The 26,845-nt window shown below is 36.9% G+C and overlaps 1 protein-coding gene across 1 annotated transcript in view; it reads right to left on the bottom strand.

Annotated features, from left to right (window-relative positions):
• Positions 1–26,845, bottom strand: part of COL11A1 (collagen, type XI, alpha 1) — a 164,925-nt gene that overhangs the window by 122,513 nt on the left and 15,567 nt on the right. Inside the window, 4 exon segments of the mRNA XM_009333735.1 lie at positions 6,061–6,189; positions 18,064–18,226; positions 20,691–20,904; positions 25,464–25,636. Coding sequence (XP_009332010.1) covers positions 6,061–6,189; positions 18,064–18,226; positions 20,691–20,904; positions 25,464–25,636 — 679 coding nt within the window.

Raw genomic sequence — 26,845 nt, 5'->3', positions numbered from 1 at the left:
GAATTTTTTAAGCAACTTCTAGGCAACACCTTTTTGGTGTAGTGACATCTGCTGAGGTCATCACTCTGTACTTGACCAGTTACAGAGATTCATACCTAGCTATTCACAAGCAAGAACAAGGACGACTGATGCATACTTCAATTAAAGCATGTTGTGAAGGTGGAAATAAATTATAATAAACAGAGTAAAGTGTGTGTATGTTACTATTAATCTATTGCTTTCCCATTTTCAAATTTCAGACTGAATGGCACTCAGGTCTGACGAAGTTGGAACAAACCACAGAGGAATAAAAGCATTCTGTACAGGAATGTCACTCACATGCATCTCTATTCTAATGGCTTAGCCTGAACTGCCCACGGAAAGCCCCACAGTTCTGGCAAACAGCCAAATTCAACAGATTTTGCAGAACCTGTACACAAAAGTTAGTTAAAGGTTCCCCAGTTAAATAAACTTTGCTTAGACATATATCACAGTTACTTGGATCCAGAAAGGGACTGATATAATTAAAATGGAAGTAGAAATACAGCATCCAGCTCCAAAGCTTCTATCTTTAAGTCTTTAGGTCACTCCTACCCAAACCCCTGTAGGAAAGGAGAGGTGATGGAAGGGGATGCAGGACGTTGACCTTGGTTAGGTAGGAGAATGGCATGGGGATTAAGATAGCACAGCTGAGTAAGCCTGTAGAGAAGGGTAGAATTTAAGATATGTCCTCTCTTTGTAGGCTGGCTAGGTCTATAAGGTTTTAGACCTTATAGACTTTTTAGAGCTTATAGACCTTTAGACCTAGCCTTAGACCTAAACCTAGGTCTAAGGCTAGGTCCTAAGCTTTATTTAGGGTAACCTCAGCACTTAATTCAGGGATGAAGGGACCCTGCAAGTAAAAAGTAGTCATTGAAATCCTCTCTGTTGCATCACCCAAATCGCAATTTGAATCTGATGCTAAGGTAAGAAGAAAATGCAACAAGAAAAAGAGAATCTCAATGCAGCACTTAAGGTATCATCAGTAAAGACACCGATTATAAATCAGTGTCCAGTAAACCTACATAGGAGAGCAAAGTCAAGGTCTTAAGGTCTTGAGACAAACCCAAACGTTTTAAAAAGCAAATACTGCACTCCTGATGTTGCAGCGATGTGACGTGCATACTCAGGCTCATTTAATAGAAGATCACTACAATATATTCCATCACTTTTCCCATTTTATGGTTGGCAAGTTATTTTTAGTCTAGATGAAGTCTCAGACCTTGCCCCCAACAAACACATAAACCATTCTACCAGCTGAACTGGAAAGATGGCATAGGGTGGAAATGAGTACAGAAAAGGAAAGGACTCATTTAAGCCAGCACTGCTATTGAAAGGAATGCCCAAAAAACTACAATGTTGGGTATTTGATTGTTTGCTCCTTTGCAGAAAGAAACACTGCCTAGAGCAATGAGGATTACACTCAGTTAAACAAAGCACTTTTGCCTTTAAACCTACATCGTCTTAGACAAATCTTTCTCTCCAGATGTTTCTTTAGTGGTCTAAAAATCATCCAACTTTTCAGAATTCCCAGGCTGTGAACTTGCCAGGAGACTACAAAGGTGTGCGATATCAAGAGAGATCCTATTCAGCTTTTTAGGTGCAACTCTACAAACATAATTTACTATTTCACTGACAAAAATCAACCACTTCCTTTGGGTTTTGTAGTCAGTGCTGGAAACACACGTTAATAGGCTCTGCAATCACATAATTTGTCTCTTTCTTCTAAGCCAAGTATCAGTTTCTTATTCTGGTCTGCAATAATTCAAAGGCTCAGAGATCTGAGGCCAGAAGGGACTATTAGATCACCTTGACTAACTCCTGTATACTTTCAGACTTCAAAACTTCTTACAGTCACCCTGTAACTGAGCTAACTAAAGTATAAATGACATTTCCCAAAACTTTTAGAAACGTATCAATCCTTGGCCTGAAGGTATCTAGAGATATATCATTTTGGTCATTTGTTCTTTCATTCAAAATTTTAGTAGATCTTTTCCTATCTGAAAGTATCTAACTTACTTTCTTTTCTCACCCCTACCCATTTGTCTGCAGCCAGTATTTTCTTTTTGTGAAGGTTCTTCGCATATGCGAACCGAGCAACATTTCAAGCTTTTGTCATTTTTGTGGACAACTCAAACACATCAATTTTTCCAATTCCCAAAGTTACAGCAATTATGTAGCTTTTATTTGAACCATTTCCATTTTTGCAATATTTGTTTTAGTGACTAAACACCAAGATGGTATATGATGTTCCAGTATATGTTTCAACCAACAGCATACAGAGCAGCAATATCGCATCTGTATTCTTATTCCCTTTTTTGCAAACCAAGACATGCACTGCATTTTTTTGCCAGTTTTGCTTTGAGTGCTCATGTACAAACTGTTTCCCTGCTTTAATAACCAGAATCTTTCGAGGCTACTGTCCAACAAATATTTTCAGCTTCTGCTGGCTTAAGCCAAAGCTGACGCTGAAAGACACAATCCTGCCCAGCCTTTAGCCCAGCGTTCTCTCTTCCCTCTTTCTATCACAAGAGTTTGTGTGAAAACATGGGAGATGAAACTAGGAAATCAATCTAGCTAAACAGTAAGCCTTTCATGTTGGCTTTCAGCTTGATTAGTATCCCAGTCTGGTAAATCATGTACCCTCAAAATTGCTTTCACTGATACAGCAGCAGATGAAGCCCACAGATGGGGACAACCTGCTGCACACGAAAGGTCCTTTTGTTAACACATGCAAGCAGGCTGTATCGCAGCGTGTATTTCCTAGTTCTCTATGGTTGCCCTACATTTCCTTCTTTTTCTTGTATGTGTGTAACTTTGCCTTTAGTTGTGTTATCATCATTGTTTACTGCTCTACAATATCATGACTCCGACAAATTTTAATAGCATCCATTTTACACTCATTTCTGTAGTGCTAGCACAATTCCTAAGAAACTACTAAAAAGTTAATCCAGAGATAGCTCTCGGTTTATAGCAATTTCTGAAATAAGACAGCCAGATTTGAATCTGTTTGTCGGGTACTTTACCTTTGCCATACAATGCCTTTTTTTCTTTCATACAAATATCATATGTTGACAAATCAGAAGCTTTACAAAGGTCTAAGTCTATAAATTCTATCAGATATCACTTTCAAACTTGTAATCTCCTCAAAACATGCAATCAGGCATTTTGGAATCATTGTTTTCCATATAGACTGGCTGTAATTGTATTTTTATCTTTTAACGCCTTATTTAATTTTGCACTCAACAGTTTAAAAAAATCAGCATTGCTATCTTCTGTAACTTCTTCCGGTACCTAAATAAGACTTGTTTCATTTATTTCCTTAAAATGAATTATCTATGTGATTTGATAGATTGTATCTCAAAAGATAATGAAGTAGCCTGCTTTAATAAGCTGCTTTTTTATCATTTAGCGGACAATTCTATAATTCCGGGCAATTCAGTCAGTCAGTTACTCTATTGCATATTCATCACACCGGTAGTCTTGCTGATGTGATTATTTCAGATTACTATTACACAACTTGTTAAAGAGATCCATTGACTTCACTGGGAATATTCATACAAAGTTACACATACGAACTCGTGGAGAGCAGCAAGGAAATCGTGTCTTAGTGCGGAAAGCAAAATGATTCAGTCACCACTCAGAGCAATAAATGGAAGCAAACAGAAATGGCAGTTCTCCATTTCTTTAATCTTTTAGCTCTTCTCAAATTTTTTCAAATTCATTTAAAAACGTTACACTACAAATTAAGATCTGTGATTTTACTTTTTTCTCTGTAGGTGCTCCCACAAACTATATGTGTTATCACAGGGCAAAAAACCAGGCTTTAGAAAAACACCTTAAAAAAAGGCTAACCCCAAGAGCGTTTTTGCAATGGCTGCTGAATTTAATGATATTTGCTGACTCACTCCAGTGGCAGTTGCATTAGGCTACAGATGATCTCTCCTCAGGATGCTCAAGGAGAATGGCGCCGATTGTTTGATGTTATGGTTCCCTTTGTTTGGTGCTCGCGGACTGTTTTCAATAGATGTGCAGTATATAACTGGGAATTCTATATGATGAGCATGTAACTAGATACGTGCACATAGTTTTTGTAATTATGATGAGGCTTATTTTTCTTTTGATCTACAAATGAGTGCTCTCAACTGATGCTAGTGTTAAACAGCTTTGATATAGTATAAACATATTTGACAGCAGGAGACTTAGCTAGTCATCCATTATGGAGGGAATGTAATCCCTGGGCTATTTTATTAATATTCTACATCCTTTGGAAACATTGAATTACACTCCAGTAATTCACCAGTAGTCATTGCTGCTAATCAAGCACAAGTATTCATTCTTCTTCATCTTGAATAGATTTTGAATCTACAGTCTGATCCCAGCTAATTTCTGTGGATTCCAAGCCTTGTCCACAGGCATTACACTAAAGGACAGGAGCCGTCATTGCCATCGGCGGTGGCCAGAGCAAACAAATATTTGCGATCTCTCTAAGCCATGTTAACTCCTGCTTAGGAGTTGATGTGAGTTTGGAGGTGACAGTACTCCCCACTTAGTTAAAGCATTTTAAGTATTTAGATATACTCCTCTTCAAGAAAGAGACCAAGGGATGATTTTAACAACCTTTTCCCACAAAAATGAGTTTATTAGATTGACTACTCTTCAGTCTTATTTCAAAGTAGGAAAGCACTAGCCTATTCAAACCTTCCAGGTCTTCGCACAGGAAATAGAAAAAGAATCAGAGTGCTAAGTCACACAGCAGCAAAGCCCAGGAAAGTTCCCAAGCAAAATTTCAAATTTCTCTGAAATTTAATAATGAGGAAAAAATTAATTTGGTTTTGCTATCTTTTATTTTCTTCCCATAAAACACCAACAATGTGCTTTCAGCCTGTTCTGTTTTGGAATATAGTGCATGGAGATCCACGTAGCCAGGCACACAGACAGAAGGTGCTACAGGGTCCTCATGAAGAGACCAGACTCCATACACTGTTACGTAGTGTAAAGGCCTCTGCCTATGTGTGATTGACTTGACACATCTTGAACTACACCTCTGATACAATGGATGTGGGAGTCCCTTTGAACCAAGTTCCAGGCCGTATGGATCTTAGTCACTTGATGACATAATTTTCAGTCAGATAGAATAAATAGTAACAATAAATAAAATTATCATGTATTTAGGAAAAGTTCTGTCTCAAAATTGGCTCAAAGCAGGCATCTGAGAACAATTCAGCAAGTTTTTAATGCTGATCTCTTGAGCAATCAGTAACAATAACCAGTCAGATCACACGCAGCTGAGTGCACACTAACTGTCCAGAGCCAAGTTCAACGAAGACTAGTTACATTTTGCAAAAGCTTTCCACTTTACAGCGTTTGATGCAAGTATTTAGAATGTGTACAACAATACACGCAACTGCTGTTCCTCAGAGGTCTAATCTGAGGAACTATCTTGCCCTCAGTGAATTACTCAGTTTATGGCTGTGAGAACTGTCTACAGTGACAAATGGTTTCTGTAAACATTTTTTGTGTTTCTGGGAAAAGTTCCAACTCTGTTTTGTCCCTGTTGATATCTACCTGCTACGAGTGGAGCTGGCTGAAATAATTTTGTGTGTACATGCATTTGTACACTGGACACAGCTCATCAGAATACATGGCATTTCTAGCAGAAGACGTTTACAATTGCAGAATACTCATAGCTCCCATATCTTTCAAATGTGGCATTTGATGGTATACAGCACCAGTGAAATCATAAATGTACATAGGAAGAACGAAGAGGTACAACTAAACAAACTCATATTGCTATCATGTTTTAAGGAATTACAGTTTAACTTTGTTGAGCGTGCTGGTTATTCAAACACCAGCGCGATAGGTTCCTTCAAATGCTTGACATAAATGAGTGGATAGCAAAAATGAATGCACTCCTGCAACCTTCCTCCCTCGTATCTAGAACAATGCATGCCATTTAGCTGTAAATGCTCCTCGGGTAACTTGTATCCAGCACAACCACTAATGTGCAATAAATCTGGTAATACATGACTGATTACTCACCTCATCAACTTGAGGATCTTGAGCCTGAGCAGCATTGGGCACTGGGGAATCACAGTCTGGGCTATAATGCTCACAATAGTCATACGCAGCTCTGGGGTCGGCTATAATCAACAGCTGCTGGATCTCACCCTGCAGGAAAGCATATGCGGATTAAATAACAAAAACAAAGATTGTCTACAGTTCATCAGAAGTACAGAGTTTTCATTCAGAAAACAAAACTAGGCACATTATACTAAGATAGTATATTAACATTTGTGGTTATAAATAACAGATCTTAACTTCTGCTGCTATTCTGGAAAACATCCTAACTATTGTTCACATGGCAAAACAATGCGAATTAATACCGAATGGACTAAGTGCAAAATTCTGGCTCAAAATGCTGTCTGGTTTGGAAAGGAGGGGGTGGGAAGGTGTAACTCCTGCTCTGTCATTTTCATGCTGTTTGTTTACTTCTTCACTGGGAACCAGTCTAAATTCCTAAGACTTAATTCAGGGCACTTCCTATTACCAGCATGCAGCTCAGCATGCAAGTGATCAACAGTGTAATTCTGAGAGTTTGCATCACAACTGTACTCTCAAAGAAGGGAGAAGAGAAAATAAAATAAAATAAAATAAAATAATAAAATGAAATAAATTAAAATGAAATAAAATAAAATAAAATAGGCTGTACCAGAGACAGTTATTGGAATAAAAAATAATTAAGTGAGCATCGTGTAAATACACACTATAGAATATGTTGAAATAAAAATTTTAACAGCTAACAAATGTTATTTTCATCTCTATTCCCATATATCATGTGTAAAAACAACATCACAGTAAAGAGAGCCACTATTCTGGATAATAAAAATGGCTCAGCTGAGATCCCCTACAGAGACCTTGTATGTTTATCGTTTTCCACAGAAAGCTGTCTGGTATCCAGTGCATTTCTTAACATAGTGGTACCATTTAAACAGCGTTAGGTAAATTCCTGCCAACATTTCCACTATAAATTTCCTCATTCAGGAGCTTCTTATGCTGTCATAAAAATAAAGTTGTTGAAAATGGGCACATGTTCTTGGACAAAACCCATTAACTTCGATCTCGCACTATGTCCCCAAAAGGGGGGATTTTTAAGCTTTTATATACTTCTAATGTGATTTTATTTTGTTTTTACCAAAAATGGGGGCAAACGAATAATTTCGTTAGTATACCTGTGCATGTTTTGTCTTTAAAGAGAAAATATTGTAACTGATGGAAATGTACAGCTGGGAAAAGTCACAATAATCTCAGTATTTCCAAAATTGCTTTACATCCCTCAGAACAGTAGCCTTTAACCAATTAACAAAATTGGAGACTCTTTTAAAATAGTAAAGAATAATTTGTAACACTCCTTCCTTTCAAAAAGAAAAATCACAGAAAGAAGAAAAACCCCTTAAACTGAAATAAATCAACCAACCTTCTGCAATTTTCCTAGTTCTACAATATTTTTTACTAACTTATTTGACATAAAATATGAAATACTTAGTTTCTTAGCACATAATGGCTCTATATTACAAATCTGTTTTTCACAATACTCTCAACTCATTTTACTTTATAGACTCGTGTGTCTCAGATTAATTTAGAGTTGGAATATATTTTTTTTAAGCTTCCAGAAATACTGGAAGTTCCCCTGCCAGTGGTGCTGGACTGCCTCGTTTATTTTCCTTAGCTCGCTAATGCTTCCTGATTTGGACATCTTCCTACAAAACCTGCTATACATACAGAGAAATTCCCCCTTTGATTCCTTACACGACTCCCTCAAGAGTTTGAGTGCTTTGAGAGGTTTTGTACAGTCACTGTCAGCCTGGGCTACGCATCCCCCATCTCCAGCAAAGTGTTTCCAAAGTGCTCTGCCCTTCCTCTTTCACCAGCCAAATTAAATCTACGTGAAGCAGAGGAATAAGTTGGAGAGAATTAGCAACTGAAAGACAAAACAGGTTAACTCTCTTGGAGCAACCATTAGAGATGGATGTACAGAACCCCTGTCCACCCTGTTGAGCTCAGGTTATTGTCTCGCTATACGCCCCTGAACATTCATGGCTTTCTGAGATGCCCGTACAGATCGCCGTGTGTACAGTGTGCCAGCCAGGGTGAGTAGTGCCAGAACTGCTCCTGAAACTACTGCTGTTTAGCATGATATGCTAAGAGAACCCAGGTGGGGGAACATAGCCAGTATTCTGGAGCTTGCTTTGTGCTGATCTTGAATGTCATGGGATTTTGGCACTGGGTTTTGTCGGTTTGTGTGTTTGCAAGAAGCACTCAGCATGCTGTTACCACTTGGCTTAGATGTCCCTAAATTGGTTAAAGCTGTTCCTGATCCATTGACTGTACTTCCCAGCCCCGCCTGTCTGCCTGTCATGGGTCCACATAGAGGGAGGCCCTCAGAAGTCTTGCACAGTATACATAAATTGCTACCGGCTATTCTTGTGCGAGAAGTTTACTGAGGAACTGACTGATTTTACATTTGGCATCTCAGATGTTAATTCTCTTCTTTTTCCTTCAACATCTGCTATAAAAATATTTCCAGTAAATTATTTTCTTTTTCTACTTTTTGTTTTTTTTTCCCTGTCTTTGCTAATTAAATGGCTTCTTTGAGTATTGTATGTGATGTATTGGCAGTCCTGTTTCCCTAGTCAGCGAAGAGCTTTCATTTCAGAGCGGGTCAATCCTCTCAGCACACAAAATTCCACATACATTGTTGCGGATTTCATTATTGTGATTTAGTTATCATTCTAAGGAATTTGTTGGACAAATCTAAACTCTTTCTCTTTGAGGATTTTTCACAGAACGACTTCAGTCTTCACAACACATTCTTTGATTTTAACTGCTTGACTTTGTGAGACTGAAATAGAATTTTATAAAGTTCTTCGCGAACAAACTACAAATACTTGATCTGGCCATACTTTATGACCTGGAGTCATAAATTAGGCACTTAATGATCTACCTGCACAAGTCCCAAGAACTTTAAATGAAAATATGGATAAATGGAGTCATGGGTTATTAACAATTTTAATAGTTGGTCTCTAAAAACACTGAGGTATCTAAATATATATGCATATGTGCATAATGTTGTTCTTATATGAAAGTTGCAGGAAAAAAGGAAGTCTCACAGGATAGAATGATGAAAGCAAGAGAGGGAGAACAAAAATGGGGAAGGAGAGAGGAGAACAGAGTAAAATTTACAAATACACCTGAGCATCCTTGAACTAGTCTGAAAAGCGCATAGAGAAAAAAAGAAGTACAAAAGGCAGCTGTCTATACAGATTAGTTCTATTTCCTTCCCTATGGAATTGTCATGACCACCTTTGTTGGGAAAGACGGCTCAGGCAATTTCACAAAGTTCATAGACGACATATAACGTGTTATACAAGTCAAATGTTTGATGTCTCTGCTGAGCCAGTCTCCCACCACGATTTGATGTCAGAGATAAGTGGGATGACAGTAGAAGGCAGAGGCAGAGCGCTTGTGGTGAGGTATCAGGCAGGTATACACAGCCACTTTTTTCATCTGATTACTTGTAACAATGTGCATGCTTAACTTGCCCCAAAAAGCGCTAAAAGCCTATTTAGCACTTCAGAAGAAAAATCTGCTGCCTTATAACTTTTCTTTATCCTGGATAACACTTAATACCATGCATTTTAAACAGTGTTTATCAGATATTTAACATTACTTGCATATTAGGGATGAGAAAGCTGAGAGCTAGGTCTCTGCCTTAGTTGCCCAGAGGTGAAGCAGGGTATTCAAGCATACCTAACAATAAGCATACAAGTACCTCCTGTAACTAAAATGGATCAATTTGGAGTCTTAATATTTAGTTTGGATCGTAAATACTTCACTGAAATAGACACTAAGTTGTTGTGAGTCAATGCATAGTTGAGTAATTCATCTCAATGTGGAATAAAAATAGTTAAAGTCTATGAACATTCTAATTCCTCTCTATTTTGGGAATGTGCTCATAATTAAAATCAGAGGCTTTTGAATCAGCCTCTTGGTTATATGAAAAAAGCTGCCTGAGAATCATAAAATATCTTGCCCACCAGTTATGCCTAGCATGAAAACATGGTACAGAAGGATTACTTCTGTAGCATTGTCCTAAAAGGTACTCTACCAAATAAGTTACCCTTTGCAGAATCCTCCAAGACTATTAAAAGGAGTAAATTAGATCTGAGGAAACATCCACATCTTTGTGGCATGCCACAGAAAATGTGGAGAACCAGGCTACAGAGCTACAAGGAGAATACGCTCAAATCAGCTGAATGCCCGCCTATTGGAACAGCTGCACAGACATTCGCTCAAATTAACTCTTCAACAAGGAACAGCCCAGCTAAGAATGAGAAGTGTGGTGAATTCTGTCATTGAAAATTCCTCTGTGAATCTCACAGACGTTCCACAGTGACATTCTAGACTAAGGAAGTTTATGTGTATTTATGTGTACACACCTCACTAGGTAGCAATGCACAAGGTGGGGTATCTGCACTGAAAACATAGCCTCTTGATATGAAAACAGTTTGCAGCACTGAAAAAATACAGCGTTGACTAACAGAAAAAGAAAATGGAGAGCCAATTTGCAGGAAAGCAGTAGACTACCAAGTTCTCTTTCCAATTTTACTGACTTTCTCTTGATGTAATTATTGCTTCAGTTAGCCTCATGCTAGCGATTGCTATATTTGACTCCACCTTTTTAGAACCTTTCTTAGATTCCACAGCAGAAATCAGAATAAGGAAAATCTCCCGTTAGATATGGTGTCAGATTTTCTCAATGATGTAAATCATTGAGGGCCTGAAAAGTAAGGAATGGATTATTTTATCATTATAAGCAATAAATGTTAATGGCTGCTTATTATCTTAATTGTGACTTCATAAAAAGTCTTAGATATTATCTCTCTTCTTGAAACATTCTCTTTTCCTTTTAACTACGTAATCTTGCTAATGCTTTCTAAATACGGTGTACTGCAGAAGTACAACCATAAGGTAGTCCATTTATAGTCTATCAGCTAAAAGTTTCTATCATTGATAAAAGACATCTCTACTATGACCTGCCAGCATCGTTAAAAAGGCAAAAGTATGAATTCTTACAAGGCTGTAAGGATACTATATGAAGGAATCAGTGTTGAAATTACTGTTTTTTCCAGTATTCAAAATTTTATGGTCTAGTTCCCTACTTCTACAAGAACCTCAAACAGTTCAGTTGTAGAGACAGATTTTTGGGGTCTCTCTTTCACAAGAATCTTAATAAAACAATAACCCTGCCAGGTGAAAGTGACCTTTGTTCAGGGCATAGCAGGTAAGCATTACTTAAGAAGCTCTGCAGGACCCTCTCCACAGAAGCAAACTTCACAAATTATTCAAAACATTTAAAAAAAAATAATTCCAAGAACAAGTGATCTTGGCAGTTGCACAACTAGGATGCTATATAACAATGTGACTGGACCAGAGTTGAGAACTCAAGTTGTAGTTTCTTATTGTAAAATAATGAGATTTTCTAGAATGATTTCATTAGGAGAATGCTTCTTGTTCTTTTTCCAGCTTGACAAAAAAAAAAAAAAAAAGAAAAATAATGCAGCAATTACTTAAATGTCTAATTTATATATTAGAGGTTCAGACTTCCCACAACTAGAGCGGGAGGGTTAGTATTAGCAAAATACCATCCTTCTGATTCATATTCTGGATAAAATGAGTACCTCTTCTGTGCTTATAAGGGTAATTAGATTTTAAAGATGACTACCTAAATGGTGACAAAAGCTTAACAAAACCAGTGCTAGGCACGATATCAACTCAGGAGAACAACATCAACATCCTTCATTTTCATATGATGGCTAAAGCCTAAGAATTACAGAGCGGACTCTTCAGTAAATCAGCAGAAACCCTAACCTGTGTATATGTGCCAACTTTCTCTAATTAGTTATGTGACAGTACAACTATAGACTCCAAAGAACAAAAGTCTAGACAGCCTGGATATCATTACTATAGAATTTAGAAAAACCTGCTGCAGAATTCATTTAATCTTCCTGCAAAGATTTGAGGGATTGAAGAATTCCAGGGGCCTTTAATATAATATTCCATAACCCAGGCCCATTGCATAATATAGCTAGAGAAAGATACTTAGCGCCTGCCAGACTGAAGCACTGTAAAAGCAATAAATTGTGAAAGCAGAATTCTGTACAGGTCAAAGTTTCCATAGAAATCAATGTCTTCTTGATTCTTCGAAACTCCATGGTTATAGTAGTATATATTCAGCTTGGATAAGAAATAGGTTGGTGTACCAATTATAATTTTTAACCTTCGAACCATAGCTGTTCACAGACCAAAGTCTACTGCAATTCTTGGCTGAGAGATTAGATTGTATCACAATGCCTGTATATACCGCACGTGTACACATGCAGACACACACACACGTGTGACCAAGGACATCCTCTTTTCTTGATAAAAGACCTGCAAATCTGTTACATTGTCATTCATCTTTGAAACCTCATTTACAGATGTTCTTTAAAACTTAAATGTATCAACGCAATATTAAATGAGGTGATAATAAATCCTGTCTGTAAGACTTGCTGGAGCTGATATAACAGGCAGCATGTTTTGAGCCCAGGTTGTTAATTTTAAATGTAATTACAAACAGTTTAGTTACATGACCTTTCCTTTGTTTCTTGGGAATATTCCTTGAAAATGAACTTGAACTCCAACAAATTACCAGAGTTTTGCTTTCTTTTTCTCCCCCTTTCCTGCTTTCAAAAATAAGGAAGAGAAACAAGGAAAACAGAATTATTTGCTTTTGTTCATCGAGCATAAGTTTGGAAATACTATTAAAAAAAAAAACCAAACACCAAATCACCATTCTTTCAGATTAAAAAAAAAGGCAAAATAAACCAAGCCAAATAGAAAGCATTTGTAAAAAATGCGGGTTTTTTATTAGGTGGCTCTGAAATGGAAAAATAGTTTGCTTTGCTTTTATTTTTGTTGTTGTTTTTTTTCCTCCCGATGCTGGAAGTTGGCCACTTCTCTGGTGTTGATAGCTAGAAGGTTGCTTCTAAATATTTTTGCCTGGAACCTATTGCATTTTTTGGTTTCTGTCCCATTTATGTTAAACGTTACTTTTTAGTCTAACTGACGCTAAACATTTAGTGGGTCACTAGCAGTTACTAAAGGTGACGTATAATGGGAATAATTTTGGCTATGTCTACATTAGCTAGTAGTGCACCTCAACAGGACAGTGTGAAACAGAGGAGACTGATGACACATCATTCACACCACATGCCTGTCCTGGTTTCGGCAGGGATAGAGTTGATTTCCTTCTTAGTGGCTGGTACAGGGCTGTGTTTTGGATTTAGGATGGGAACAGGATTGATGGCGCACCGATGTTTTGGTTGTTGCTGGGTAGTGCTTACACTAGCCAGGGACTTTTTAGTTTCCCATGCTCTGCCGACTGGGAAGGCTGCAGGTGCACGGGGGGCTGGGAGGGGGCACAGCCAGGGCAGCTGGCCCGGGCTGGCCGAAGGGATATTCCATGCAATGTGTCGTCATGCTCAGTATATAAAGCTGGGGGAAGAAGAAAGAAGGGGGGGACATTGGGAGTGATGGCGTTTGTCTTCCCAAGTCACCGTTACACGTGATGGAGCCCTGCTTTCCTGGGGGTGGCTGAACACCTGCCTGCCCATGGGAAGGAGTGAAGGAATGCCTTGTTTTGCTTTGCTTGCGTGCGCGGCTTTTGCTTTCCCTATTAAACTGTCTTTATCTCAACCCATGAGTTTTCTCACTTTTACCCTTCCGATTCTCTCCCCCATCCCACTCGGGGGGAGTGAGCGAGCGGCTGCGTGGTGCTCAGTTGCCAGCTGAGGTTAAACCACGACAATGCCTTTGGGGGAGTTTTACTTTGGGCTAGCTTCCCTATTCTACTCTAGGGAATTGCTGTACTTTAGCCGTACAGCAATTTTGGTCAGTCAGTAAAAGCTCTACCCACCCTGCTACTGCTACCTTCTTCACGGAGTACGTGCACAGATGAACGGCCTTTCTGCACCTGCACACTTGGACTTTCCACGCTTACAGATATGTGAAGGATGGTTAACTTACAGATCTGAAGGGATCTGTAAGTTAAATAATTTTGCTGTCAAGGTACTAGCACTCTATCTTCAACTGCTCGCTCAGGCTGTTTGAAGGAATCCTACGTTGTACATAAGGGTATGAACGCTTTTTTTTCATGGAAACAGGTTAATGCCTAGTATCAAAATCTAAACCCTTTATTAACAAGGATTACTGCAAGAATTTAATCTCATAAACTGTGTGCAGTTAAAGCTTTCATTGGCTTTAAATTAGAGACTTATATACGTCAGGTTTTGTCTTGTTATACTAATTTACAGCACGGTGCCTAAAAGTCATTGTATTGACCTGACATGTGGGGAGTTCTGAAGGAAAAAAGTCTCTATAGGGAAATATCTGCATAAAGACTCTGTTAGTTATTAACTTATTATAAAATACTTATTATAAAAAACTGTTGTATTGTTCACACCAACAGTACTAAATGAGGAGTGACAAATCCTTAAAGCTGGCAAAGAATAAAAAGATCCCTGCTATTTATCAAACATTTAAGCTACAAACATATTTCAATGGATGCAATTCAAAATTCTTTTACTAGGTGCCATGTACCAGCATCTGACTAACTTCTTTTTTTTTTTTATTTTTTACATGCTATTATTGTAGGAATTCTCTTCTTTGCAGCAAGAACTTACAAACCAGGCCTTCTGGCACTATGTATTTGAAAACACAGAAGAGATTAATTCCAAATGACACATGTAAAAGTTTGAGGTATTCTGTGGCGGCTGTACAGTATGGTGGCTGTACAGTAAAAGAGAAAACAGAAAGCTATCCCAAAAGAAAAGACTGCAAGCTTCTAATTTAAGTAAGAGACTTCAGATTAAATCTAAACCCCCAGCAAGTACAAGAACAGCCTTACAAGAATGTAACTCATTTCTCTGAATAAAGCAAGAGAAAAGGGGTGCAATCAGTTAAGTAAGGAAACCTAATCACTGAAGGAATACAGAAATGTACAGTGGTGTTATAAATGGTAGAAATGTTGCTGTTCTCAGTGCTGAATGTTAAGATTCAGCCTGTAAACTGACTTTACAGACAGCTGCACAATTTCTTTGCATGTCCAGAGAAGGGCAACGAAGCTGGTGAAGGATGTAGTGCACAAGTCCTGTGAGGAGCGGCTGAGGGAACTGGGACTGTTTAGCCTGGAGAAAAGGAGGCTGAGGGGAGACCTCATCGTTCTCTACAACTACCTGCAAGGAGGTTGTAGCGAGGTGGGGGTCGGTCTCTTCTCCCAAGTAACAAGTGATGGGACAAGAGGAAATGGCCTCAAGTTGCACCAGGGGAGGTTTAGATTGGATATTGGGAAAAATTTCTTCACCAAAAGGGTTGTCAAGCATTGGAACAGGCTGCCCAGGGACGTGGTTGAGTCACCATCCCTGGAAGTATTTAAAAGACATGTAGGTGTGGCGCTTAGGGACATGGTTTAGTGGTGGACTTGGCAGTGTTAGGTTAACGGTTGGACTTGATCTTAAAGGTCTTTTCCAACCTAAATGATTCTATGATTCTATTCTACGATTCTCTTGTGAGTCCAAAGCCATCTTTCTTCTTAGTGGGTCTCAGCTGGAATTGAAGCACTGACTTGCCATGTCAATGTAGGAGATTTCAGTGAAAAATTTGACAGAGGATCACTAGCTTCCTTTTTTATTCTTCAACAAATGACAAAAACCCTCAGAGAAAAGTATTTTTATTTAAGTCATTGCAGCAAATTCTGTTAAAGTTATATCCTCATGTCTGTGTTGACTTCACGTAAGCTTGACTTCAAGAAAAATGTAGGGTTATTTTTTGGGTTTCTTCAATTAATCTGCTAACTCTGATTTTTAAGTACTGATTTCAATTTGCTAAGTATGTCTTCATCCAACCCTACTGACTCTTCCAACAGTTGCTAACCAAAAAATAATTGCATTCTACCACATCCCTTTCCATCTCTTCTTCCTCTATAGCACTTGAAAGTGTGGAGGGAATTGTATATACAACTGCAAAAGGTACAGATGGAGGAAACTATCACTGAGGAGGAATTGCTAGAGGAGGAATTATTTTGCCTTAAAATAGTTACACTTTGTCATGACTCAAAGTTTCATCTTTCTTTCTGAGTGGCTAATAACCTTTGTGACAGAAGAATGACATAGGAGGAAATTTTCAGAACTACCATTTTATTTACCCCTTAGATAGCCTATGCTCCTTCTGTATTCCCATGGGAATGGTCTTAATTTCTCTTTAACAAAATTTTTTTGGAGGATGTAATATTTAAAACTATTTAAAATATAGAGGACAGACATAATATCATAATAGTCAACAACTTCAGAGATGAAAGGCCCCTAGCATGCTTCTCTTTTATTCAACATGTTACTTAATGCAAATGATTAAAACAACTATCTCCCTTCATGCACATATCATCAACCACTGTACTTATTTTCCAACAGCTACGTACAATCATTTCAGCACCTCTGAAACTTCAGACAGGTCTTTTTATTCAGCAGTTGCATTGAGTAAAACAAACCAAACACCAATGTTTAGTTCTTGTGCACTTCCCTCTGACAACTTTTAAAATGGTTACAAACTTTGCAAGAACAAGCCAGGGCCTGTTGCCTTAGTTTCTATTAGAATCTAAAATGACTTTTAAAACACTAACAAAGTATCAGTTTATCTACTTTTATTGCTTTTTTTTGCTGAATTCTTTTTACTTATGTATATTAACATTGCACATATTTTGACAATTTATTGCCAAATACACATATTGTGGGGCTTGGTTTCTGACCTAAGAAAGAAATACAAATGAAAATTGAAAGTAATTAACCCATGTGGAGACCAAAAATCCTTGTCCCACCCCAGTTAAGGCATCTGTGGAATTCATCTTTATATGGAAAATAATGTCCCTCAGATGCGCAAACTGTATTGGGGACTACAGGTAAATTAGGCTGTGAATAGCGAACATATCACACTGGTTGACCCATTAAATCATCCCAGAAATTTCCCCATTCAAAAGTCTCATGTTTCGTCATATCCATGGAAATGAAAGATAACAATGCCACAGTGTTACACTCAAAACTTGTATCTCCTCTCTTGATACCTACGCAGCTTCTCAAGCATATGCTCTGCTTAAAGCTAGGATTACAATTCTGGACATTTATGGAGCACAGATGTTCTCAATATGAAGTTAACTACTGATCTGTATTTTCTTATTTTTCATTTTTAATTTAAATTTGACAGTTTTGACTGTTGTAAACAATATTATAAAAGAAACTCAATAGTGTAGATCTAGAGAAGTTTCATTATTAGACTGTAAAAATAATCGTTGACACAAGGATTCTACCTAGAAAGGCCTCATGATTGGCAGTCACATACTTCTTTAGAGGCATTTTACCCTTCCTATATGTACTTCTTGGCCAGTAAATGATGGAAACATATATGTCCTTATTGCCAAAGTATGTTCCAGTTACTGGAAAGAGTAATAAGTGGGATAAACAATATAAGGGATTCATATTACACAGAAAACTTTCCAGGTCCTTCTCCCTCTCTCTCAGATACTGCTAGCATGCACAAATATCTGTAGATGTTTAAGAGAGACAAAACTAAAATTATCCAGTATCATACTACTCAGCTTTCCCAGATTAGTTCTCCTAAATATCTCAGGTATCTCAATATTAGGCAGAAAGACAAAAAAAGCAAGCCCCTTCCAGATACAACATAATCTAAAGAACAGAAAAATGCATCATCTCTTCCAACAATAGAGACACTTCCCTGTTTTACTTCTCTTTTATTTCAGCCTATCCTAACAGGTTCTATAAATCAAAGTTTCTATATTATACCATCTTTTACCCTAAAAAATTTATTCTGATTTACATTGAACACTTTGTTCAACACAAAATCACTCAATTCCATTTGTTCAGTATTGATTTTTACCTCAAAAACTTCTTCATCCAGAATCCTGGTTCCAAAGACAGTGATGCCATTGGTGTCCACAACTGTTTTGTCACTTCTTTCAAGTGGTTTTGTAGTTTTTTTGTTACAGTCAACAATCATCGTAACACTTTTTTTCTCCACGCTAATAGCTACTCGATGCCACCTGTTAAAAAAAAAACATAATTCTACTGTAACTTACGTTTTTCAAACCAGGTCATTGTGTTCTTATCGAGACGGTTTATTGCAGATTGTGCACCAGTCAAGTCACAGATAAAGTTTTAAATGTCTCCATTTATTTCCTTCTTTCATATGTACACAAAGGTACACAATGTTTTGTCTATTCACTACATAACTTCTGTCCCTTAGTACAAAGGAATCTGATCCATAGCTCATTGTGAATATCCTATAAAAGATGAACTTCAAGCTCACCTTCTCTGAAGCTTTACCCAGAGAACATTAGTAAACTCAAATTAGAAGTGAGTGCACTGTTTACATTTTATTAGATTGAATGATCTGACAGCAGATTTATTTTTATGAATGTGTTTGATTTTCCAAATTACTTAAGGAATTACTTGTGCAAATATATTTAATCCAGCAGCTTATTCTTTGTTATTTACATTTTACTGTTTGTTCCCTGTGATCAATCACCAAAATTTTACCATGTTCTTTTGCTTATTTGAATGTATCCCATAGCTATAGAGATTTTTCAAATATGTACAACAGTTCCAACATAGATGCTTTTCCAGATACATATACTTACAAATGCTTGCCGATATTCCTGCAACAATAGCTTTGCCTACATAAATATTGACCAAAAAATGAATGGACTGATTCAGGATACTGACAAATGGTTTTATTTTAGAGACATTTGAGAATAAAGTTTTGTACAATTTGCCCAACTATACTATGTTCTTTATGAGACTTTATTGTCATCACAGACCACGCTAATTTAGTGAGCCTCTCTGCTGTGACAACTTAAATATCTAAGAGCAAGAGCAAGCCACTCTGTAATCAAACATGGAGCAAAACATCAAAGAGTCTTCGATAGACCAGGGCAAAAAGTATCAAAGTATGTCATATTAGTGACTGGTAAGAGGAAGGCTGGAATCAAATTATTTCAGTTGGCATTTGTGGCACTAAGGTTGTCTAAATCAGAGAGACAGCTTAGATTGTTGTTACAAAGAGCTTCTGTATATCAGAAGGAACACCTCGAAGCTAGTGGAATCTGACTGCTAAACAGTATCACTGAGCCAGAACTCTAACTCCATGTTTTTTCTGGAATGCGGCTGAACATTACCATTAGAAAAGCAAACTGTCCATGCATCCTCAGGCACATTACACTGTTTACACTTTTTAAATATATCTCATTTTGAGACGAAGATTGTTGTCCTAGATCCTTCATAAAATAGCTGAGTCAGAAGGAAATTGTCAGTCTATCTTTTGAAAGCATGTAGAAGCTGAAAGCATGAAAACATAGCTCACTGTGGATAGGACTGACTCCAGTTGATTTGAAAGTTGTATAGCCTCACTGCAGGAAACTGTACCAAACCAAGTTCATTTTGATTTCTTCGTTTTTATCAGTTTCTCAACATTTTGGGTGAAATTCTGAAATCCATGTCAAAGCTTTGTTATTTAGAGGAAGTCAATGAAAAAAAAAAAATTGCTGCTTTATTTTATCACTCCTTCTGCTAGGGAAATGCATCAGGTTTAAATTTCATGGTATAATGCCATTCTCTGGTAATACAAGGGCTAGAAGACAATTACTTTTTTCTTTTTTTATCCTTTATTGCTTTATAAACATATTTCGTTACAGTTGAATTTTTGCCCTTCCTTCTCTACTGCTTTGTTGTCTTTTGCTTTAATAAAATTTCATTCTGTGTATCTCTGAAGACTGTGGCTGCTCTTCCTGGACTGCAGCACAATAAATAAAAAGCCTTTGAAAGAAGAAATGTCCACTTACAAGCACTAGAACGATATTCCCGGAGAATGACTGCTTGTCTACAAAGGGAAGTTAGGTACAAAAAATTAACAACTGCATCAATAATGCAATAGGTGTTTGAGATTCATTGCTTTACTGAGGGTGCAGTATAAATACTTGCAGCACTTCAGATTAACTGCCCAGCTTATTCTTCCCTGACTTCCTTCTATACAGACATATCAAACCACCTTATTTATCTGCTGTTTTGGTTCAGGAGAGGAGAAATTCTATGCTGTCTTGTCAACTTGTCTTCACTCTGCCTATCGCCTTCAAATGGACAAGACAGCCCTTCTAGCGAGACTACTCCTTGAGTCTTTCTGAAAACAGAGTTTCTTTCTATATTGCACAGGAAGAATCTTCATAGGTTTCGTTTTGGTGGGTTTAACTTATATGACTCCTTCTTCACTCTTGGTTTATAGAAATGGCAGATAAGAAAGGTGGTTTGGCTTTATTTGTAGCTGTATATACCATTTGAAACTGGAACTGTATTCTGCTGCAAAGATTCTCTGATTTTGTACAACAGCAGTCCAACTAGCTGGCACCTGCGTTACTGATTTATTTAAATATTTAAGACAACTGTTTGTAAAGACCATAGTCACCTATACAGTGGTCTGTGGTATTATTTTTCATCTTAAAATTTTACACTTACTTGCCATCAGCAATGTTGACTGTTCTGAAAAGAGGATAGTCTTCTGGGGCAGGTTTTCCATTTTGGTCTTCAAACAGGAAGACAGGGGATCTACCAACTTCAACACCTACTTGCTGAATTCCTTGCTCATTGTAGACAGACAGAAGGAAGGACTGGATACCCTTTTTAGGTTTTACTGTCATTAGTATTGAAAAATCTTCTGGAAAATCTCCACCTGTAAAAAAAGTGATATATACAGTTACAAACTCAGAAAAGATGAAACCATTCTTTAAAGGATACGTTTTCCTATAGGCACAGAGGATCCCACATACAAACTGTTGGGTTCTTTTAATTCTCCAAAATGAATAAAATTACAAAAACAAAAAATTACACTAGGAAAATTTTTTCTCTCTTTTTTTCTTTCTGGTCTCACTTTAATTCCTGAAAGATACATCTTAATGATTCTTAAAAACATGACCTGTAAATCTATTGTGAATTTATGTTAGAATACAACATATGCAAGAACCATGACAGTTTCACATTCATTATTTTTTCTATTCATCGCCTTTTTAGCAATCTTCTAATTTAAAAGTGTGCACTACAATTTCACTCAACAAAATAAGTATCTGTATTATAGCAAATAAGTTCCCAGGCACTTCATCTCCCTTGATAACTACTTGTTTTAGTTTCTCTCTCACAATATATATTTGAGTCTTTCTAGAATAATATTGTGCATAACATTGAAAAAATACATAACTAGCTTTAGGCAAAATCAAAGAACATTTAATTTTCGTTTATTCCCTGATGCTTTCTCTTTGAAGTAGAGATTATATATCAATCAGTGTTTCAACCTTTACAATTAAAAATAAAATTAAAAGCGGATATAGCTTGTTTATAAAAGAAGGACTAAGGTTTGTACTCAATACTGCTCCTGTTGAATCTGGTGGTAAAACTGCATTTTACTTGATGTGAAAGTCTACAGGCTTAGTATCAAATGAAGTGTACGACTGAGATTCTGAAATTCAGAATATACATTGGATCCGTGTGGCTTCAGCTGCAATTTGACGTGCAAGAAACAGAGGGATTAGAATCTAATCGTAATGTTGGCAATGAATATAACTGCAACTTGGTGTGTGTGAGAGTGGGTAAAACGTTCTTAAACATTTTAATAATTTAATACAATAAATTTTAATAAAATAATATAAGTTACATTTTTGTAATGAATAAAAGCACATAAGGCTTCAATATCGAAAGCTGATTTAGGAAGTGCTTCTTCCAATGGAGAAAATATAAGACTGTTTCCAAGATAGGTCTTGTGGGAAAACCCTGTCAGGATAAGTTATTGATGGCATTAACTCTTTAGTTACAATATGAAAACAAAATGCATAAAATCTTCATTGCTCTTTAAATGACATACTACTCTTCTAAAACAGAAAATCCCTAGTCTTGCACCTATTATATTGTCTGCTGCAATGTTGTTTTATGTGCTTTCCACCATCTTCTTAACTTTTTTTGTAGAAGGTTGTTGAAACACTCTAGTAATATAGACCACTTCAGGGCTTGTTTTGACATCTTATTTTGAAGGGATCAAAGCTCAATAATAGGAAGCATTTCATTTACTCTGGTGAGCCTTTAGTCAAGCTTTTCAATGACAAAGCAAAGCTGCTAGTTTACAGGTTAAATTAAACTGTACATTACACCTTTTAATGTCAGAGTAAACAGATGACAAAAAAAGGAAAAGAAAGAGAAAAGATGACTGCCAACGAAACGTCAAAGAAATTGTTTGAAAAGCACTGAACACTTGCCCTCTCTGCACTGTTAATCTGAAAGATATGTTGAGAATGCTTAAGGCAGGTGACACTAATTCAGCTAGTCTGGGCACGTGCTCTTCAAACAGGTAACATCCTATGAAAAAAAACCTGGGAGCTTTCTAAGAAAGGTGACTGAAAATGAGTCATGTGCCTCAGTTCAGTAGTTTCTGTTATCACCGCTATGACATAATATTCCCAAATGTTTTATCTTGCACCTGCATTGTGTAATTATAAGTAAATTGCCTCCAAACACAGTTTTGATTGAAAAAGTCAAAAAATGAATGATATTCTAACATGTAAAACTTTATGTATTGCTATGTATATATAGTTCTTGGACATATATCTGGAATAATTATCAAAGTCTTCTCAACTACTTTTAAATTTCTTGTTTATTGGTATGGTTCCGTTTGAACAATAACCAAAAATAACAATAACAATTGGAGGGAAAAATCACTCGAAAAACCTTTGTATTTATCTGGGTTGCATTTCCTGTCATTCCTATATGCTTTTGTAAAAGATAACTAAAAGCATATAAACAAACAGTACAACAAAAATCTAAGCAGTTATCTTTACAACTATATAATGCCTTCCAGTCAGTGAAATCAATGCTATTATATTCTGGGAAGCTGGTAAATATTATTAGATCCATTTTTAAAAGATAGATAGATAGATAGATAGATAGATAGATAGATAGATAGATAGATGCTCCCAGCTTTTGCCATTCAGAGCTCCCCTTGAGCTACAGTAGCTAAAAGATACCTATACTTCCTGACAAGTTATAGGAGCAAGATGAAAGCAAGCATAGGATGTGTTACAACTTGTATTGTTTATCTAAAATGATGTTTTACAACTCGGTCTTGTCTTGGATATCTTCTGTAGTCTTTCCACTACTATAGAGCCCTAAGAAAAAGGGACATGATCACTCAAATATCTTTAAGAATAATCTCTGAAAAAGAAGGATTTCTTGTGGTGGGGAGAGGATGCCTGTTCTGCAAGATTCAAAAGGAAGTAATTACCATAATCACCTCCAAAAAATTGTTTCTAGATTCTTTACTGAAGTAGAGGATAGCATGACATTTTCCTGTATTAAGCAAAGTTTTGTGGTGGCTTCTTTTTATACTGTGAGTGAGCAATGCTTTTTATTTGTCTCCTGCACACAGAAGTGTTGCAACAGATGGTAAAATCAAGCTAACTCATTCCAGTTGTAAAGCAGAAACTGAAAGCATTAATAAGAAGAGTACTAAATTAAGGCTGTCAAAGGCTATAGAAATCTAGATGTCAGCCAACAACATGAGGTACTTATTTGTTCTGGCATTCAAGAATCATATGAATAGTTATTACTGCAACTGCCAGATCTCCTCTTTATGCTACGATTTGATTCATGAATAAGTGCAAGTCAACCCAAGCTCTCAGACTTCCAGCTCTAGACTCTCAGGCTTTGATTTAGCAGAAGGTGCTTGTACTGTTCGAAATTTTAAAAAATATCAGTGATTCCAAGTCAGTTTAATCTTCTGTCCAGCTGTATTTGAATGCTCACTTAAAGTTTTTTGTTGTACCACTTGGCTTCAATGACACACATTGCAAAACGCAGAATATAAAGGTGCCAACTTATTACACTGTGCAACTTGTGCAATTTTTCAATACAATGGATCATTTTTGTATTTTTTAAAGAAAGAGCAGCCCATATTCTGCTAACCTTACTTAGGTTAAGTAGTAATTAATTACACACATAGCCACACTAATATCAGCAGGACATTCAGAAAACATTCAGAAACATTCCGGGTCAGGTTGGACGGGGCTCTGAGCAACCTGATCTAGTTGAAGATGTCCCTGCCCACAGCAGGGGGGTTGGACTAGATGGCCTTTAGAGGTCCCTTCCAACCCAAACTGTTCTATGATTCTATGATTGTAGACTGTAATGTGCCATTCAGTGAATGGTATTTTCAGCTGGATAGTTCTGTTAACTGTATGCAACTTAGTTGAGAGGATATATTACAAACTGAAGAACTGTGTTAAAAAATAATATAAATATTATATCTGTAGTGAATTTGATCTTCTTCCATGAATAAAAAAGTGAACTGATGAGTTAAGTGAACATGTAAGTTACGCTTGAACTGTGTATAGCTGTTTCCCATGTTGCTCTGGGAACCCAGTATTACTACAAAATAATGTATCTTTCCCCCTTTTATAGATCTTGGATGATATCTATATGATTGCTACTTTGAAAGACAAAAAAAGAAAGTATTTTGCTTTGCCAACATTTAATCTCTATGTTTATCGGCAGACTTGTTCAAACTCTGCGTGATGTATCAAAGCAGAAAAATTAAATGTTCCACAATTTTGGCTTTTAATATTCTTATTATCATTTTCCTCAACAGTTTGGGTCAAGTGACAAGTGACAGCAAAATAATGGAATGAAAGTCTGTCCTCAACATCCAAAGAATATTTTCCAAAATGTGATTATTTCATTGAAGAGACATTTGAGAGAAGATGGAATCACATTACCTGCTATCCACAACCAGCCTTGTTTAGTCCCCCAAATACCCAGATACTCTTAGGTAATTCTTAACAGATGGTACTTCTGGGAACAATTTTGCAATGGCCAACCACAACTCATTCCTACCACTGCAGCATTACTCCAGGAAGTACTGCTTAAACGGACTACTGAAACTAGAGGAAACTTGCCAAAGCCACCAAATAAGCTTTTCGTCAGATAGCATCATGAAAGAACAGGTAATGTGACTTACAGGCCAATTCTGCCAGTGACACAGAATTTGATGAAGAGCTTTATAACTGAAGCCAATAAAACCTGATTCATTCAGGGGATAAAGAGCATGTCCTGTCATTCGTACGCAGGCCTAACTCTAGGGATAACAGAAGTGTTTTGTGGTACCGATGATAGACTCCATGCTGTGCTTTACATACCATAAAAGCATAGGCAGTACGAGAATTTACCAAACTAATAGCTTTCTGACAATCTTACCTGGGTACAGCTGCTTTGTTGGGGCACTCAGCTGTGCAGTTTTTGAAACTCTGTAGGCGACATCCGATCCTTTTGAATCCCTTCTGTTCGTGCAAAATCCTGCTGTTCTTGATACTCCTTCTGGTGAATTGTGAAATTCTAATGCTTTTAGCACATCAACGGGTTCAGCTGACAAAGAAAAAAAACCCCAACAATTACTCATCTTGCATCCCTACAGTATGCAGCCTCTAAAAAGGATATTAATTTCATTGCAAAAGTGTATGTGTAATCATAGCAGTAGCTGCATCCTATTTTGATTTATTGCAGATTACTCCTACACCAGAATATTATTTTAACAGGATTATTCATTTTTATATGTATGAGAGTTCATCCCATCCAATGTAATTGTTATGATCAGATTTTCAAACTACTTGACTACACACTGAAAATCACTTTTTCCCAAACGTAGAGAATCTTGGTGGTTGAAACTTATAACACATTCTTTTAATGAGTGATTTCTAAGAAGTGGAACTGATTTTAAAAGTTGGCACAAAAGTTTCAGAAGCATTCAGCTACTAATAATCTGCTATCAGAAACTCGTCTGTTGCTAACAGTAAATATATTCTGATTACATATGACTGCTTTCTCAGACAACAAAGTGATAAGGAAGAAGCTAATCCCGTTTCTCATCCAGTTAGAGAAAGAAAAATGTGCCTGCTTTGCCTGCAAGGAGTGAATGGACTGAATCACAGTCTTTCATTATTTCCAAGTTAAATTCAAATGGACTTGTTTTGTACTTCAGAGCCCAAGTACAATCAGGTTGCATTTGTGCTCAGTGTCTAACAATTTAAAGTTGAAATCCAGAGCTGCTACTGCACTGATATTGATAGAAAATTACTTTAATATATATATATACATATATATATATTTTAAAAGCCAATAACAAAGCTTTAATCTGTAAAAGTTCACCATGGCAAAAGGGCCAAGTACTGAATGGACAAGCACTTTAACAGAGGCAGTAAGGGAACATAGTTTGCCTACTGCATATCTTTTCTCTTAGAAAAAATTAAGGTCTTCATTCCCATACTCCCTACAGATCATGGCTTCACTAATTTATTTTTTTGAGTGGAAAGAGAATTTCAACAGACCATTTTTTCACCGGGACTATTCTGCAGTTTTTATTTTGGCAAACTCATAACCACGTTATCTGGAAAGACAAAGTTTTACATGACTTTCACTGTTAAAGCTGAGAAATGTGTTTGGTAAATCTGATCCTTCTTCATGTCTTTGAACTGCACTGTGGCAGTAACTATGGCTAATTTATTCTCTGTTATTATTCATTTTGTGTGTCAACAAATATCAACTTAAGGCCCAAAATTCACTGTTTCAACAGTGTGCAAATT

Source organism: Pygoscelis adeliae, unplaced genomic scaffold, assembly GCF_000699105.1.
Source record: "Pygoscelis adeliae isolate BGI_AS28 unplaced genomic scaffold, ASM69910v1 Scaffold10, whole genome shotgun sequence".
NCBI classification, from domain to species: domain Eukaryota; kingdom Metazoa; phylum Chordata; class Aves; order Sphenisciformes; family Spheniscidae; genus Pygoscelis; species Pygoscelis adeliae.
Note: the sequence above shows the minus strand (reverse complement) of the source record. Positions and strands in the feature narration are given on the sequence as shown.